The sequence below is a fragment of the Cygnus atratus genome, chromosome 1, assembly GCF_013377495.2.
Source record: "Cygnus atratus isolate AKBS03 ecotype Queensland, Australia chromosome 1, CAtr_DNAZoo_HiC_assembly, whole genome shotgun sequence".
NCBI classification, from domain to species: domain Eukaryota; kingdom Metazoa; phylum Chordata; class Aves; order Anseriformes; family Anatidae; genus Cygnus; species Cygnus atratus.
This window is the reverse complement of record NC_066362.1, coordinates 197,357,969-197,375,183: the sequence shown is the minus strand read 5'-3', so window position 1 is coordinate 197,375,183 and position 17,215 is coordinate 197,357,969. Positions and strand designations below refer to the sequence as shown.

Sequence of the window (17,215 nt, the reverse complement as noted above, 5' to 3'; positions counted from 1 at the left end):
GCAATTTGTCTTTTCTAGTGGAAAAGGTCCAGCTTGGAAGAAGGACCAGAAACATCCGAGAGCAGCGTGCGGTCTGGATTTGAAGTGTAGATGTGGACGTTGAGCACTCTCTCCTGCCTAAAGGCAAGCCTGGCATGTGAACATGGCTGTCTCCAGCCCAGAGGGGTGCCCACCTTACCTTCTCTCTCATTTTCTTCCATTTTTAAGTGTGAAAAAACCTGTTTCCTTTCCAAAAGTACTGAAATTGTGACCATTTTCCTGAGAGGCAGATAACCTTTTCCACCCTGCTCTTGTGAACAGAGCCCAGCCCGGCATCTCCCCGGGGCCAGCAGCAAGGTCACCTGCAAAGCTGAAGCTTCAAGTTCTGCCATTGATAATTTATCTTATTGATAAATTCATGTTTAAAATTGATTTAACATGGTGGAGAACGGTATTTAGGGCAGATGTCACTGTGTGTTTACTGCTGTGACAGTGTAGGTGTTTCCGAACCTCCTGGAGCCTGCTGGTAGAAATGGTTGGGGACCAGAGCCAGTGGGTGGGCTGGGGGAGCAGCAGGAGCTCCTTGCTCCAAGGGGAAGGACAGCAGACGGGTGGGATGTTTCAGACCCAGTGGACAGTAGCTAAAAAGTGAGCAGTAACGACTGAGAAGTGGTCTCTGCTCGGTGCTGATGCCAACAAGCTGCTGAAATGAGCGGAGCAGCCACGGAGGGGTGACGTGACAGGCTCAAGAAGCCATTGCTGCCTGGATTTATCCCGCCCAAGCATGGGCAATAAAATCTCTTACCTGCGTGCCTCCATTCAGTGCCTCATTCGCGAGGCTTTAACCTCAGCCAGAAGCCTAAAGCTGCGACCTGTGAAGCCCAGTTTGGGGCTGGTGGCTGAGGGGACTCGTCCCAACCACTGAGACCTTGGAGGTGCCCCTTGCCGCAGACCCCACAGGGTACAGGAGGGGTGGGCAAGTGCACCTCCAGCCCTGCAAGTTGGCCTGGCTTGTGTGGAGTGAGGAGCTAAGAAATAGTTGGAGAAATGTAACCTCAGCATGAGCGTGGCCAGAAATGGAGCCCAGTAATTTTATCCATCCCCACGTCCTGTAATGCCGCAGATCACTTCCCCCCAAGCCGTCAGAATGAGATTTTGTGGGTTGGGATGTGTCTGAGAACCTGGTGGCTGTCCTTTATTTCCCTCAGTAATCAAAGTCTTCTCCATCAGCCGGTCTCAGCTGTGAGCAGATGCAGATGCTCAGCACCAAGCACATGCCAGCAAAATGCCCTGGCACCTGCTGGGACGCCCTGGGGCACAGCAGCGAGGTTCTGCACCTCCATGGCTGTGGTAATTTGCACCCAGGTCTACTAATTAGAGCTAGTAAGGATTTCTCCATCTCAGCTTCTTCTGTTCTTACAGAAAATCCCCTTTCTGCAAATATTACACTTTTCTTGCTTTGTTTTTCTTTTTCAGTATACATACATTAAAAAATGGGGGTTAATTTAAATCTAATAAAAATGTTTTCAATAGATCTTCTCAACATCACTGTGCTGTATCCATCCTCCCACTCTACTCTGCCCTGGTCAGGCCTCACCTGGAGTACTGTGTCCAGTCCTGGGCTCCCCGGTACAAAAAAGACAGGGATCTCCTGGAAAGAGTCACAAAGATGATACGGGGCCTGGAGCATCTTCCCTATGAGGAAAGGCTGAGAGACATGGGTCTGTTCAGCCTCGAGAAGAGAAGACTGAGAGGGCATCTCATCAGCGTTTACAGATTTCTTCAGTCTGGGAGACAGAAGGATTTGGCCAACCTCTTTTCAGTGGTTTGTGGGGACAGGACAAGGGGCAGTGGCCACAAGATGGAGCACAGGAAGTTCCGCCCCAACATGTGAAAGAACTTCTTCACGGTGAGGGTGACGGAGCACTGAAACAGGCTGCCCAGGGAGGTTGTGCAGTGTCCTTCTCTGGAGATATTCAAGGCCCGTCTGGACACCTACCTGGGCAGCCTGCTCTAAGGAACCTGCTTTGGCAGGGGGGTTGGACCCGATGATCTCTGGAGGTCCCTCCCAACCCCTGCAATTCTGTGATTCTGTATTGCAGGTGTGAGCAGGAGTTTAATCTTCTGTAAGGTGAATCCTGCAACCCAACAGTATTTCCCATGACGCATGGGGTAGAGGAGGATCAGGCTCCCCCAGAAGATGATTCAGTGCAGAGCTCACCCTCTGGTGGAGTCTGCTGTCTCTCCCGTGTAGCAGAGGAGCCATAAGAGATTAGTTAGGTCATGTAGCAAGGCAAATTACACGTCTATACTCAGACGGTGTAATGTCCCCAGCCCAGCTCTTCTGCTGGAGGTTTTGGTGTGTCATGAGAGGCACCAGGCCCTGAGGACAGCATGGCAGAGGTGGCCTGGGCTGAAGCTGGCCCTCCCTGCAACAGAAACTGGGGTCATGACTACTAAAACACTTCAGTTTCAGCTGTTACTTATTTTTATTTTATTATTTTATTTTATTTTATTTTATTTTATTTTATTTTATTTTATTTTATTATTTAATTTTATTTTCTACTCACCAGCCCCAGCCAGGAAGGGAAGGAGGGCCTTTCCCCTTTGGAAAAGCAGCTTCCTGCAGGTCAGGGATATTCAAGCTTTGCTCAGAAGGCCTGATGAAAGCCAGAGCACAAAAAGCACACATGGGTAGCTTTTAGCTATGCAGGAAATATATATCCTGTGATTTTCTTCTTTTATACATTGAAAAGCACAAAACTCCACAAAAACAGGCGTATTTACACGAGCTAGTTAGTGTGATGGATGAGGCCATTTATAACAACTCCAACCCTGTCTTGCATCTGCAGAGTCTCCGCTCTGCTCTCCAAGCATCTCACCAGGTTGCTGAGCCACGATCAAATTGAAAGTTATTGGGGGGAATAAATAAATGTGTGTGCTCACACTTGGCCTACCGGTTGGGCTGCTTTGGGTTGCAGTATTGAAGTCATGGGCTGGTGGCAGTCCATTAGCTGCCCTACAAAGGGTCTGAGGCTGGTCACCAGTTCCTCCCAGTGCCTCAGAGCGAAGAACCCAAGGCCGTGCTGGGAAGAGACGTAGGAGACCCCAGTAAAAGATGAGATTGAGCCCACCCAATCTTACAGATGTGACCTGACTGCAAATTGCCAGCAGGGCAGGAGAGGTGATCCTTCCCCTCTGCATAGCATTGGTGAGGCCTCACCTCGAGTCCCGTGTCCGGTTCTGGCCTTCCCAGTACAAGAGAGGCCTGGACATACTGGTGAGTGTCCAGCAGAGGGCCACCAAGATGATGAAGGGCCTGGAGCACCTCTGCTGTGAGGAGAAGCTGAGACCTGGGGCTGGTCAGCCTGGAGAAGAAGAGGCTCAGGGGGATCTCATCAGTGTCTGTAAACACCTGAAGGAGGGTGCACAGGGGATGGAGCCAGGCTCTTGTCAGTGGTGCCCAGTGCCAGGACAAGAGGCAATGGGCACAAAATGGAGCAGAGGTTCCCTCTGAACACCATGAGATGCTTCTTTACTCCGTGGATCAACGCCCAGCACCGTGTCCAGGAGGTTTTGAAGACCTCCAAGGAGGAGACCCCAGAAACTCTCCGTACAACCTGTGCCAGGGCTCTGCCACATGCCCAGCACAGAAGTGCTGCCTGGTGCTCAGAGGGAGCCTCCTGGGTGCCTGGTTGTGCCCAATGCCTCCTGTCCTGTTACTGGGCCTCCGTCTGTCACATACTACTTCTAACAGAGCTGGAAATATTATTTATTTATTTATTTATTTATTTGGGAGGGGGTGTTCCAGTGAAGGGGTTAGTAATGGAAATGAAGAAGATCCCTGGGCACAGTGAGGTGAGGACAGCCCATCTGAGTTTCCCATGGCTGGAACAGAAGGTACACCAACAGTGATACACAAAAGAGATACCAAAAATGCTCCACAGCTTGTATTAACCAGTTTTATCTTTAGGACAAAGGGAGGGTGAAATAGTGGTGTAATTTGGCTGCAATGTAAGCTTTGCATTGCTATCACCCTCAGCACCCACATGATTTTCCTCCTTTGCCTTTCCTTCATGGTTTTGTGGACTTCTGCTCTGGGCTTGCCCACGGCTCCCTAGAAAAGGGAGGGGGCAGCTCCTGGTGCACCCACTCCCTGCACCTTTTACTTCCAGAAAAAGCAAAATCAGGGTGTTGTGTTTGAAATTACATTTTCTGCAGTGATCAGTGTTAAAGAACAAAGATTGAGACGTCCAGAAAGGCCCAAATCTACCCCATTTAACAAGCTCCCCTGCAACACAATCCCCGGGCTTACGGCAGGAAGAGCAGGTTGGCACCTTTCTGGGACACACCATGACATCCATCGGATCGTGATGTCCATCTGGTCAGAAAGTCCATCGCCCCAGTCCTGATCACTGACAACTACGTACTGAAAAGACATCACCTTCAGCAAATGTTGTAGATTTTTCAGGACCTGTGTTTGCAATACAGACCTGGACTAAAGACCAGCACAAGTGCATGGATGAGAAGGACACTTCAGGACCGGAGCTCTTCCCAAAACACAGCGTGCTCTGCTGCACGTGGTAAATAACGGACTGAACAAGAGCCATGTTTTATCAGTTTTATTTAACCAATGAAATTTCTACTGATAACAATGAAAGTAATTTCAGCAAGTATAAATGCGATACAGTTTTAAACAAACCCCATTGTTCCGTACCTATAAATAGATTTTTCAAAACCTCATAAAAAGTGCAGATTTATGAATTGCTGTTAAAATGTTAATACACGATTCCTTTGTTTAAAAATGCGTTTTTGTCTCTTAACTCACAAAAAAAAAGTTCCTTCTGCATCTGTTCAGATAAATTCAAGTCGGGTAACTTAAAAACTAGAAAAAAAAAAAGTCACACACAAAATAAAGAGATCCATCCCACTAGGTCAGTCTGTTCTCTGCAAAAAAAAAAAAAGAAAAAAAAGAAAAAAAAAGAAAAAAATACCAATCAGCCATCAACAGAAAAAAAAACAAATGGTGAAAGCTGCTGTGGACACCCACAGTTAACTCCTAGCAGCTGCCTTGCTGCAGGCAAACCTCCCGCAAAAGCACGGACCCTGCGAGCTGTCCCCGCGGCTGAGGGCAGGCGGTGGCCCAAGGGACAGCGCGGGTGACGTGTCCCTGTGCCACCCTCGCCTGGCAGCGAGCAGAGCCGCAGGGGACACGTGGGAGGGAGCAGCAGGATCAGAGCTCTGTCTGTCCTCCTCCGTCCTGAAATGCCCCTGCAGCAAAGGGGACAAAGGTGGCAGTGGCCAGGCCGCACTGGGCCGTGGTCCGATTTATTCCCTCTCCAGAGGGCGAGAGCTGCAATCCTGGGGCGGTGGGCACGTCCCGACAGGAGGCTCAGACCCACGACTGTCTTTGGAGAAGCCACGAACTCCTACCCCTAACGAGCCAGGCTTTGTGGACGTCAAATCAGGCTAATTTGGGTACGTGAGGGAGGCCTGGAAGCCACGGGCCGCAGACACACTGTGCCCGCCATCCAAGTGCTGGGTGCCTGTCTGCCTGTCTCTCCTCGCCAGCAAGGCTCAGGTGAAGCTGGTGTTTCTGCGTGTGCACCCATGTGTGTGTGTGTGTATGTGTCAGAGGGCAGCACACACGCACAGAGGCGAGGAGGTCGCAATGCTTCGCACCAGGGCCCGGGCAGCGCTGGAGGCGGATGGCGGACATGTCAGGGCTGCCCGCGCTGCCAGCCCTCCTCCCCGTACCTACAGTGGTATTTTATCTACAGCAGGGTCTGTTTAGCAAGAGCGGTTTAAAGTGGCTATGTTTATCAAGTTTGCTACTTTATGAAGTAAAAACAAAACCAAAAAAAACGGAAAAAAACAAAACCAAAAACAGAAAACCCAACAACTATAAATACAAAGACTCTCACTCACCAGACGCTTGCAGCCTGTGTGAATCATAAACTGCATCAATATTCTGTTAAAAAGCTTATTCTACTTAAAACTATACATAGTACAAGAGATTGAAAAGTGGCAGTCGTGTACGGCCGCACTGCCTGCCCACGGTGGCCCTCAGTCAGGTGCTTCATAGAAATCAAGGAGTTACAGTAACAAAGCACGGGACTGCAAAGCCCATCACAGCTTCTGATTACACTGCATACAAAGTACCAAGGGAAACACAAAAAAGAACTGGTGTTAATACTGATGAATTAAAGAGTAACTATAAAGATCAAAACAGACGTTCACAGCATGCTACATATATTGCTCACAAACTTTTTTCTTTTTTTTTTTTTTTTTTAAGAAAAAAGGCTAATACAAAACAAGAAGTTGGCAGTCTGATTTTCAGTTATGTCAGAAAGATGAAGCGTATACATTCATTACGTAGCTTTCCAGCAAAAGGGTAAAACTGAGAGATTTCAAGTTTACAAAATTCCTATTTTTTCTTTAAGCTACCGTTTATATCCAGTTCCGGTCAATAGTCGTGAAATATTGGTGGCTGCAGAGTCCAAGGGCTGTAGCCTAATTATTTTTGTTTCCCTACAGGAACATTTCTTTGCCTCGGGTGCTGGCGGGGCCGCCGCTCACCTCGCAGGTGGACAGGGAGGGAAGCAAAAAGGAAGGCTGGTTTGCATCTGGCGGCACAACATGAGCATGGAGTGGCAAATGAGGAACACGCTTTCGGTGGCGTGTGTCTGCTGGCACTGTCCCCCCGGCCCCTTGGCTGGGACAGCTGGGAATTCACCCCTTCTGCCTGAAAATCCCCTTCAAAGAGCTGCTGGTGGAGGAGACAACGTGCTTCAATGGCAGCATGCTTTACGCAGCTGCAAGGGGAAGGCCCCCTTCCCCTCCTCCGTCCCCGGAGTAAGAAAAGGGAAGCTTTCCAGAGCAGCTTGGGGTTTCATCTTTGAGGAAATCTTGGGTGCAGGTGTTCCCTACCGCCTCCCCTACACACAGACGTGCACGAGGACCTTTGGGACACAACAGTGCAGCTTCTCCAACTGGCCAAAATGCCAACTCCCCCCTACGCTGGTTGTGTCCCCCGAGAAAGCCCGTTGTCTTCTCCTGCTGCTTACAGCACAAGTTGCTGCCCACTTTCAGTATATTCCTCGGCGTCTTAAATACTGGCTCTAACTATGGCCGAGAACAAGGGCAGAATTCAGATCCCTGCTTTCCACGAGCTCTGCTGAACACCCAAATGTGTCTACGTCTCAAGCAACCACGAAGTTTGCCTTTGGAGTTATCCCCTGAATACATGAAAAACCAAACCCATTTGTTCGGAAGGCTGTCTGACTACAGGGAACCCGAGGAGCAGCCCCAAAAAAATGACCCTGTGGGCTCCTGCCCTTCTCCCACCCACTCTGCACATGAGGGTCTCGAAATTCCCCACTACAATTCCCTGTAAGAAGCCTGCACAGCTAAAAGGCTCAAGCAAGGGGAGTGTTGCCAAAGAAAGCATTTTGTTAGTGGATCCACTGGATTATTACTGTAATTCCAGCGATGGAACATGACACGCTACTAGCAATCGCTACTTAAATGTTTTAAGTAAGTACTAAGTGTCATACTTTACACCAGATTTAGCATTTTCCTGCCCAGAAATAACCCAATACTGGAATTAAGTGTTTCTGAACAGGAGAAAGATTCTCTGAGCTCAGTAACGAATGGTAATCTAGGAATTTAACACTGTTTTAGGAGGTTATGGTGAAGAGGCTGCCTCTGCAAGACTGCTAGGGTTGTGAGCTGGGATGACAGGCAGTGCATGATGTGGGGTGGCAGGCTGGACAATGACAGTTTTGGCCCCTAGCGAGCAGCAGAAGGGTTAAATGTCTGCAAGAGAGGCCTGATGTGTGTTTAGAGAGCAGCTGCATGACTGCGTGGCAAGAAAACTTGCTCTAAGAGAAAAATTAACACTGTTCAAGATGCCCCTGAAGTTTCCTTGTGCTGCTTTGCTCCTTTCATGTCCCACACCCATGAACTACGCAGTAGGTATGAAATGTCAAATTCGTTCTCGATTGGAAATAAAAAGCTTCATTTATAATTTCCCAACGTGAAAAAGCTGGCGGGTGCATCTCTTTAGACAATCACACGTGCCGGGGACATTAGGGAGAATAAATCTGAAGTTCAGATGGGGAAAACTGACATTTTTGTCCAGCTCTTGGAATGATAGTTAATGGCAAGCCAATTCTAGCAGCTTTATATTCAGAGCAGCTCTGGGAAAGTTCATTTACTATGAATTCTCCCCCCCCCCCAAACCCTTTTGTGCAACATCACCTCTTATTTATAGGACAAGGATCTGAACGCCTAAGGAAAATATCTGAAAAAAAATCAGTTTTAATCAAGAAGATTTGGAATATATCCGTCTGGCCAAAACTTTCGTCCTGGCACAAGCTATCCACTTGCTAATCCCAATAAATCTTTTCTGCCAGCAGAGGTTAAATAATCCAGTTCTTCTAAAAGGGAGCCCGAACTCTGGAATAGGAGCCTGAAATGCATGTCAATGTGCATGGAAAACACACATGCATGAGAAACATCGAGAACCTGTTCTGCAAGAGCAGCAGCTTACAGTTTAACCTCTTTTGAAAAGATTTCTCCGAGTCTATATTAAGTCCCCCAAACAACCCATTTCATTAACAACCGCTGCAAATCACATGGATCTGCTACATATTATTCCTTTAATCTCTATGGAAACTGCTTTTATTCTATTGAATTTAGGTGATTAAGTATCTTTAAAAATCTGACTCAAAAATGCAAGTGGGCACCTTGTAGGGTTTTGCTGAATGCCTAGCTGCTTAAATTCCCATTGAAATTCAGGCAACTAACTGCTTTTCCCAAATCCCATGAAAGCATCTATCAGCATTGCTACGAACAAAAATACTATTGAAGAATCTGGTGCTTTGACCTTCTGCACTCAAGTAAGAGAGAAGCAAAATGTTTTCCTTTTTGTTCTGTTCTAATCTGTTCTAAATTTATACAGAGGCCTACCAGGTTTCTAATTGTTTATAATCATCGATTTTCCTGTGCTTTAAGATTTCTTTAATGCATAGGAAGAGCTGATGTGGCAATTTGCTAGTTCTTAAAGCTGAAAGTACACCCTTTTCATTTTAATGAAGTTTTTGGGACAAAGTATGCATGTTTCAGTTCAGTCTTATGAACAGTTAAATACAAACCCATCTACAGCTTACCCAAATTCTCATAGGGTACCTCAACGCTAGTTTTAGTAGCTAAGCGTACAAATTCTACCTTAGTTCAAAATGGTTTCTGTTCCAACGTGATGACACTCCTGTGATTATCAGCTGCAGGCAGAGTATTCTGGGAAATGCAAATGCTTTCTCCAACTGGTATCTTTTTCACTTCTCTTCATTACCAAAAAAATGGAGCGATTTCCATACAGAGAGAATACACACTATCAGAACACACATTTTACAGTGATTCTGCAGTGATAAGAAGCTGTCCCTGCTCAAAGCTCTGTTCCCTACTTACAGCATTTCCTGTGCTAGGTAATTAATTTGTACCTAACAAGCTTTCTCGTCAGTAGACAGGAGACTGCACACTTTGTTTGTGTGTTGGTCACAGCTGGGATTTTGTGGACTAACATTGATGCTGGTAAATATCAATTCCAATAAAGGAAAACAGAGGGAGAGTATCTACGCTTCCAATGACTACGGTACTCTTCAGGATAAAATTAATGATCAAAGTGTGAAGATTCACATTCATGAGTGCTTTAAAAATGTAAAAATTCCAAGAACACTTGCACATTACCATTTGGCACAGCGTGAGCCTAAAGCGTGCATAAAGCATATGGTATAGCTGTATGACTTTAAAGACCTATTCTGAACAAACATCTAGTAAAAATCATAAATTTGAGTATAAAAACTAGGCTATAAATTGTTACACTGTAAATGCAATACTTTGAAAGAAAAATGCCACATGGAAAATATCTCCAAAAGTTTCAAGTTTGCATTTAATATTAAAGGAAAAAAAAAGTAATAGCAAACTACTTGCACAATGACATTTCCTATGGTGGAATGTCTTGCAGGCCATATGTGACTTGATATGGCACCTTTAAAAAAAAAATTACTGATTTACTACAAATTTTATGAAGCAATCCATTTATGGTTTCTGTATTTCAAATCTGCTCGTGTACTTTGCTCTGAAGGCATTTGAGCTGGCAAGTATATTTCATAAGGAAAGAAGTAAAGGCACTCATGTTTCCAAACATAAAACTCAACCTATTCTAAGAGTCTTTGCATTTCTGAAGGGAAACTAAGCGGTCCTATTAGTTACCCAAATCTAGTTTCACCTCCTTTCCAGAGCTCAGCTGTGCTTCTTGAGAACTACTTGACTTCTCAAAGCAAAGGAATTTAAAGTAGTACTGTACGGTTCCCACCACTCGAAAAAAAAGCAAAAGTATTGCATGAAAAGTCCTCTCAGCAGAACTGTTTTATGCACAAAAACCAATCGGTATGGCCACTACATTTACAACAGGGAGGAAAAAGAACTATAACAACTTAGAAAATTAATCTAAGTTCACACGTATCAGTGTCTCAACACTTCTGAGAAATCTTTGCAGTTAGCTATTGAAGATAAATAAATCTGATGTTTTACCCAGTGCTCTCTCTAGAAGACAGTCTGATGCTGTATAGAGGGTACTTTTCCAAGTAGCCGACATTACATTAAATTAAAAAAAAATTAATGATTTTTCCTCAAAGGTTTTTCACATGCAGAATCTGCAGTCTGAAAGTGCAGAGAAGTGTACAATCATTTAGCTTTCCAATCTGGAACAGACAGATTAAGCGAAAAATCCAACATGCGAAGTCACAGCAAAGTATCAGGAAAAGGCAAGAAAACTAACTTTAAAGCATAGTGGTCCATGATTTTGCCAATGGAAAGTGTTAAAGTATGACTGGTAATATTACCATTTTCCAAAAACTATTCTGAAATCATCAATGGAAAAAAATCTTGTATTATCTTCTACAATCCAATGGAATATTAAAAATAAACCTATCCAGTTAGTTTTGCACGTATGCAACAGAAACAAAGGTCACCCTCCTCAAAGCACTACGAAAGGTCCAAACCAACAGACAAAAGTTTAAGCAGTGACAACTTGCATCCTTCTGGGTAAGCTTAAGCATCTCTTTAGGCACTTCACTGGTTCATTAAATGCAATACAAAATAAAGCTATAAATATCAACATTTTGTGCTCTTAAAATTAGTCAAAAGCAACAGAAAACAGCACAAAAGTGTGACATTTTTGGCAGCTTATTTCTTCCCTTCCCCAATATTACCAGTTGTCCAAGAATGCTTTGTTTTGGGGATGCTTTGGCATCTCAGTATCAGGTTGTCTTAAGCCACAAAAACTAAAACAAAACTGCTAGGCCTTAGACAATAAAGAAATTTGGTTTCAAAATTTCTTTATGGCTATATAAAAAGGACACTTTAGCAGTGACACGATAGGGAAAAAAGCTTGCTTTCTTTTTAAATATTGCACTTTTCTTTTGTTCACCCACACTAATGCATAGAAACTTTTAAACTTTGAATATTAAGACTTCATGCTATGAAGAAGTTATGGGAAATAAATTTCTACACATCCAATATGAAAGAACAGATATGCTAGCCTTCCTTTACTTTCCTTACTTAGAACATCGAGAAAGAAGAGAGTGCAAAAAACCCACAACCCTACTTTTGGTCAGCCTGTGTATCAACTTTATAGGTGCCAACTAAACAAACTGCAACATGGGATGAGCATGGATATTGTAAAGACAACTGAGGGTGACTGTCGGTAAAACAAGATTATGCATGATTGAGACACGGTAAGTGTAGCTGAAATGGCAAATTGTGAGGGCTCTTCTCTTGGGAAGAGGCATCATAAAGCAGATGAATTTTGCACTTCAGTAGCATGCTGTAGAATTTGTCACGATTAATTTCACATTAAAGTGTGGTCAATGTTTGCATCCACATTTCACATCACCTTCAATTGCTGTAGTAAGACAGTGACTGGCAAGCAGTCTCCAGGAGACACAGAAGAATCCAGTGGGCAATTCAATGCAACACAGCGTGTGCGTCTCTGTCAGAGTTATGACATGGTGGTATGTTCTCGGAACAGGCAGAACCGATCTTCTGGTGGACTCCACTAATCTGAAAAATGATTGCTTGGAAAAGAAGTCTCTAAGCACTTCACTCCGGTGCTTAAAGAACAAAGCGCTAGAATCGAATATAATAAAAAGAGTTTTAGGATTCTGACCACTGTGCAGAAATCCAACCGGAAACAATGCAGAGTAGTGCTCCTCAGTGTTACTTTTGTTATCATTAGTAATGTTAAGCATCAAGAAAATAAAACACGTCATTGCACATTACAGCCGTCAAGAAACACGGCTAAACTTTGACACTAGAGAATTTGAATAACCTGATGCTACATCACAAACAGCTTCTGGCGTGTATCTATTTCAAAAGGTCTTTACATACTCGGTAAAAATTCCTTTACTCCCTCCCAGTGACTGCTTCAGGTTAAGTGACGAGTTATGGCACGAAGGGCATACAGAAGTTCTGCTTGCATACGAGCTTCCATTAGAAGTAGATTTACGTGAACCTGTTAAAATTGAATCAGACATTCAATTTACCTTGGAATGCAACATCATTTATTCATTTATGCTAACATTTGTAACCTTTAGTAAAGTAACGTGGCATGAAATCATGTAATTTCTCCCTGTACCCTGCTGCAAGGCTCCTGTTCCTTTTGGGAAACCTGTCCAACACCAGACAATGTTGTAGGACTGCAAGGAACTACCCTCACCTGCTTTAAGAAATCTTCCATCCCGGAAGTCCCAACAAAACCACTTCTGTATCCTAATGGTACTAATTCTTCATGAATTATATTTTGTTTTGTTTACTACCACCTGTGATCACCACACAGGAGCACAGAACAAGGAACAGTTTATATGCCAGACAGGCTAGCAGGCACATGAACACTGAACCCTTGTCAGGAAGCATTTAACTTAGATATCTGAAGACACACTGACATTTTTATTGATGAAAAACACCATGAAGATTGTATTTGTATGGAATAAGCTCTTTTTTGATCCACAGATCCAAAGTATCGGCATGGTTAACTGCTTCTGTATTCCCAAGTTTATCCACTTTTCTATTACAGCTGTCAGTTCAATTTTACAGAGAAGTCACTCAAAATAAAAAAGAGAAGAATCAGTATTTCCAGTACACTAAGAAGTACTTTTGTAAGATTGATATTTAATGAATTAAATTAACCTCGCTTGTTCTTCTCTTGTTAAAAACAATGTGACAGATACAGCCATTTTTAGGAGTCAAAATATTTTCATTTTTAAACCACACGTGGGTCTCTGTGAAGCCAGTCTGGCTATGAAACACGTACCTTCTCCGAGTGCTTGAACTGACGCCAGTAACTATCGTACATGCGCTTGGTAGTTCTCTCCGGGTAGCAGGTCACTGTCTTTATGTAAACCTTCAGGCTGCGTTCAAGTAGCTGATTAACTTCTCCATAATCATAGTCATCATACCTAAAGAACACAGGCAATCACTCTGTTGGATATAAGTTTTTAAAAGCACGGTCTTTTGTAGCATTAATTTCTTAAGCATTTGTTATATAAGCTGGAATAAAACCTGCTAACAGAGGAAAGGCTTAGTACTGGGATGCTATTTTTTTCTGAACAGGGAATACAGACTTGCTTCAGGGAAGACATTTCTGTAACAACTTCCATTCTGATTCATACTCATTTTCTTCACTGAAAGTGAAAGCTGTACTGATGTAACAGCAAAAAAACCCACCGCTCTAACTTTTGAACTGAGCTACTACCTCCATGTTTAAACTGGAGTCTAAGTCTAAGTCTAACTTCTCACACAGTTAATTAGTTAATTTTTCATCTGGTATTTCCACAGTCTTAAATGCACTCCTTAGCCAGGGGGTTTTCTCCCATACCTGATTCCGTACATACAGTGGACATAGTTAAATAAAGCTCTTCTAAGAGTAGTTGTATCAACATCTTCATGTGTTGCCATAGTGTTATACGTGAGGTTATACACCATCCGAAACTTCTCATCCAGGAGATGCCCAATATCAGAATAAAGCCTGTTTACAAGGGAAAAGCCATGATTTTCCCAAGTATAGTCCTGCAGGAGAGGAAAGAAACATACAAATACACAAGTGAAGTGAAGTTCCTACTCCATCCTCTCTATAGCTCAATAGTTTTTGTTGTATACTAGTTGTAACTTTTCTCTCCTCAAGGAATTTGTATTTTGAATCCTTCATTTATATCACCTTCTCCATTCCCCCAGGTTTCCTGGCAGTGAATATCACATCGCAACATTACATCATTAGCCTACATGAGAAAAAAAAAAAAAAAACAAGCTTATTCTGAAGCGTTGAGGCAATTTTCCACTTTTTGCTCCTCTGATTTGACCGGTGTCATTCTGAGTGGGATGGGCTTTTAAGTTTCCAGATGTATTCCTCTTGGAGGCTTTGATGCTTCACTTTAAGAAGAGGTGGAATATGTGCTTTCACCCAGGACGGACATTCGGTAAAGTGCTGAAAAGTCCTTGAACAAAGTAATAAAATCCAGGATGCTTTGGTCTTAAACAAGCACCCGGACTGCAAAGGAAAAAACACGCCTGCTCACGTCAGGAATGGGAAATCTTTGCAAAGTGGTGGCATGGCATCAACAGCAGAGGAGAATGACCCTGCTTCAGAGCAGCACACAAGCACTCTCCACGCTGCAGTTGCACAAAACGTGTTAGTTTGCCCACATCCTTGGCAAGTGTTCAATCCCTCAGCCACATACCCTCGTTACAACCAAGGGCATCATCTCATGTTTGTCTGTTTTTTTTTTGTGGATGCCCCATCCCTGGAGATGTTCCAGGCCAGGCTGGATGGGGCTTTGGGCAACCTGGTGTGGTGGGAGGTGTCCCTGCCCATGGCAGGGGGGTGGAACTGGGTGGGCTTTATGGTCTCTTCCAACGCAAACCATTCTGTGATTCTATGATCTCCATGTCTTTTTCTGCGTAAGACTGTTTTCAAGAAGTACCCGTGGGCAAAGGCTCTTACCCACGTGTTATAGAGCTCATCCATTGGACTGAACCCAATTGCTTAGGATTGTGGGGAATATTATCAAGGACAACATTCAGCTGCTTAAAAGAGGAATTAAGTGACATCTGAAATGCCCCACAACATCACATTTGGCTCTTAGCTGCTGGTCCAAACTACCATAAAAAGCTTGTGAGCTATGCCGGATCTACCAGCCTTGCAAAGGTGTGCAGGACACCCAGGGGGCATCATAAAAGCCCCTGAAAACAGAAGCCCCAGGATGGGGAAAGCAGTGTTTACGAACAACATAGTTGATTCATACCAACCACGGAAAAGGAAAACCAAAAAGTTGAAAGACATTCTGTTGTGCGTGAAATACCTCTTCCTATTGCTGAATTTAAACCCGCAGAGACAAACGATAGTCTTGCTTCAACAGACTAAGGATTGAATTTATTGCAGAGTTTTGGGATGCTACTTCAATTTAAGCAGCATTAACAGCAGAGCATCTGGGAGGCTGGGGGTATATACATCTCACTGCTCGAGAGTAGGACACACTAATAAAGTTAAATTACTAAGGTGACTCCTTTGAATGGAGGCCAGAAGCTGTTCTGTTTATTTAAGAGCAGAGACATTTTAGTTCCAATTTCAACTTCTGTTGAGCTTTTTTCCATGGGAGCCTGCTGCTCCTAAAGTAGTTAAGCAGCATTGATTTACAGGCTCTGACTCTGCCTTTCTCTTTTTGGCAATATCTACCTACCTCAGGCTCATATAAAGACCACAGAGTAAATTATCCAGATCAGCAGCGGCTGCTATATAGATAAATACATTTCCTGAAAGTGATCACAGATTCTTTATTTTTCAGCCTTAGATACGTCCTCTGACCATCGAGTCTTCCAGAACCTAATGTGTTTTACTTGAAGTTCCCAGTTTTGGTTTAAGATTTACTCCATTATTTACAATTTATCTGTAACTGCTAACTAATCTACTCTATAACCTGGAACAGAATTACCTAGAGTGTCCCTGATGTTACATATTATGAAGAGGTTTGTGACTCTGGTCATGGATGAAGATGCCAACATGTGAGACAATGTATAAACAAAAGGACAATTCTTTCAACAGCATTAAAATATATATGTATACATGAAGAACCAAAAACTTCAGTGTTGCAGTAATCGTATTTAAGAATTCCTTTTCTTTCCAGACATTCAAAGTCCAGTGATACGGTGTGTACATAGGAATGACTCACTGAACTGCTCTCACAGACATATATGCAACTATTTATTGATAACCACGGGACAGAGAACACTTGATAAAAATGGCAGGAATAAGGTGTTCTTCCAATAGGTTTTTTTTTCACATTTGGAAGGACAGAAAAAAATTCTCTCTTTTCTTTCACTTTCATTCCATATTGATTGATGTGCTTTACAGTTTTCAAATATTAATCCTGGTAACAAGTTTCCTAGAACGAGACTGAAAGCTAAATATCCCCTTGTTTGAGATTTATGAATAGTAAAAGAATCTTCTCTGGTAAATTTATAGAAGCTTGCAAGTTATTTAATGTACCACAGCAAGGAAAAGCACATGTAACAAACACGTCCCACTACAACTACTTTACACTCTGTCCTGTAATGACATATACATACACTCTTTGAGTGATGCACTTTAAAGAGATGCTACCTGAGCTCTGAATGTTGGCAGATGGTCTTCTCCTCGCCTTGCGAAGTCTTTGTACCCAAACCCAGGATCTTCAATATAGCGGGAGACATCTGTGGAAACTATTTCATCGTCAAATGCTGTAGAAAAAAAAAAAAACAAACAACAAAAAAACAGCAAAATGCTTTGCTTTAGGCAAGCACAGGAGTTAGTACTGACTTCCAACTACCATTCTACTGCTGGACTAGAGAACAACTAAAAAAATTGTGCAAAGGAAAAGAAAGGTATGAAGGAAGGAAAAAAATCAATCCCAATCTACTTGTATGGGATCCATCCTTTTCATCAAGCCAACTAAATGTCAGCCTACACCAGACATCTAAGATATTTCTGCAAAATAGGCTATATTTCTGGAGGTGTGCTTCTCTCTCTGTTGACTCCTGAAGAAGGCTAGATATCATAGAGTCATATCCTAAATCAGGCAAGATGAGTCTTGTTAGAAAAGTTATTATGCTAGGATAAGAAATAGAAAAACCGTACCCTTGA

At 43.3% G+C, this 17,215-nt stretch overlaps 1 protein-coding gene across 2 annotated transcripts in view; it reads right to left on the bottom strand.

The window, feature by feature from the left end:
- Positions 1 to 2,581: 2,581 nt before the first annotated feature.
- The window catches only part of SESN3 (sestrin 3), a 47,444-nt gene continuing 32,810 nt past the window's right edge, over positions 2,582 to 17,215 (bottom strand). For both annotated transcript variants that reach the window (XM_035542587.2, XM_035542586.2), the window contains exons 7-10: positions 16,697 to 16,812; positions 13,919 to 14,109; positions 13,355 to 13,499; positions 2,582 to 12,556 (exon numbers count right to left, since the gene is read on the bottom strand). In XM_035542587.2, the coding sequence (XP_035398480.1) occupies positions 12,470 to 12,556; positions 13,355 to 13,499; positions 13,919 to 14,109; positions 16,697 to 16,812 (539 nt within the window). In that variant the 3' untranslated portion in view covers positions 2,582 to 12,469. The remainder of the gene's footprint in view (positions 12,557 to 13,354; positions 13,500 to 13,918; positions 14,110 to 16,696; positions 16,813 to 17,215) is intronic.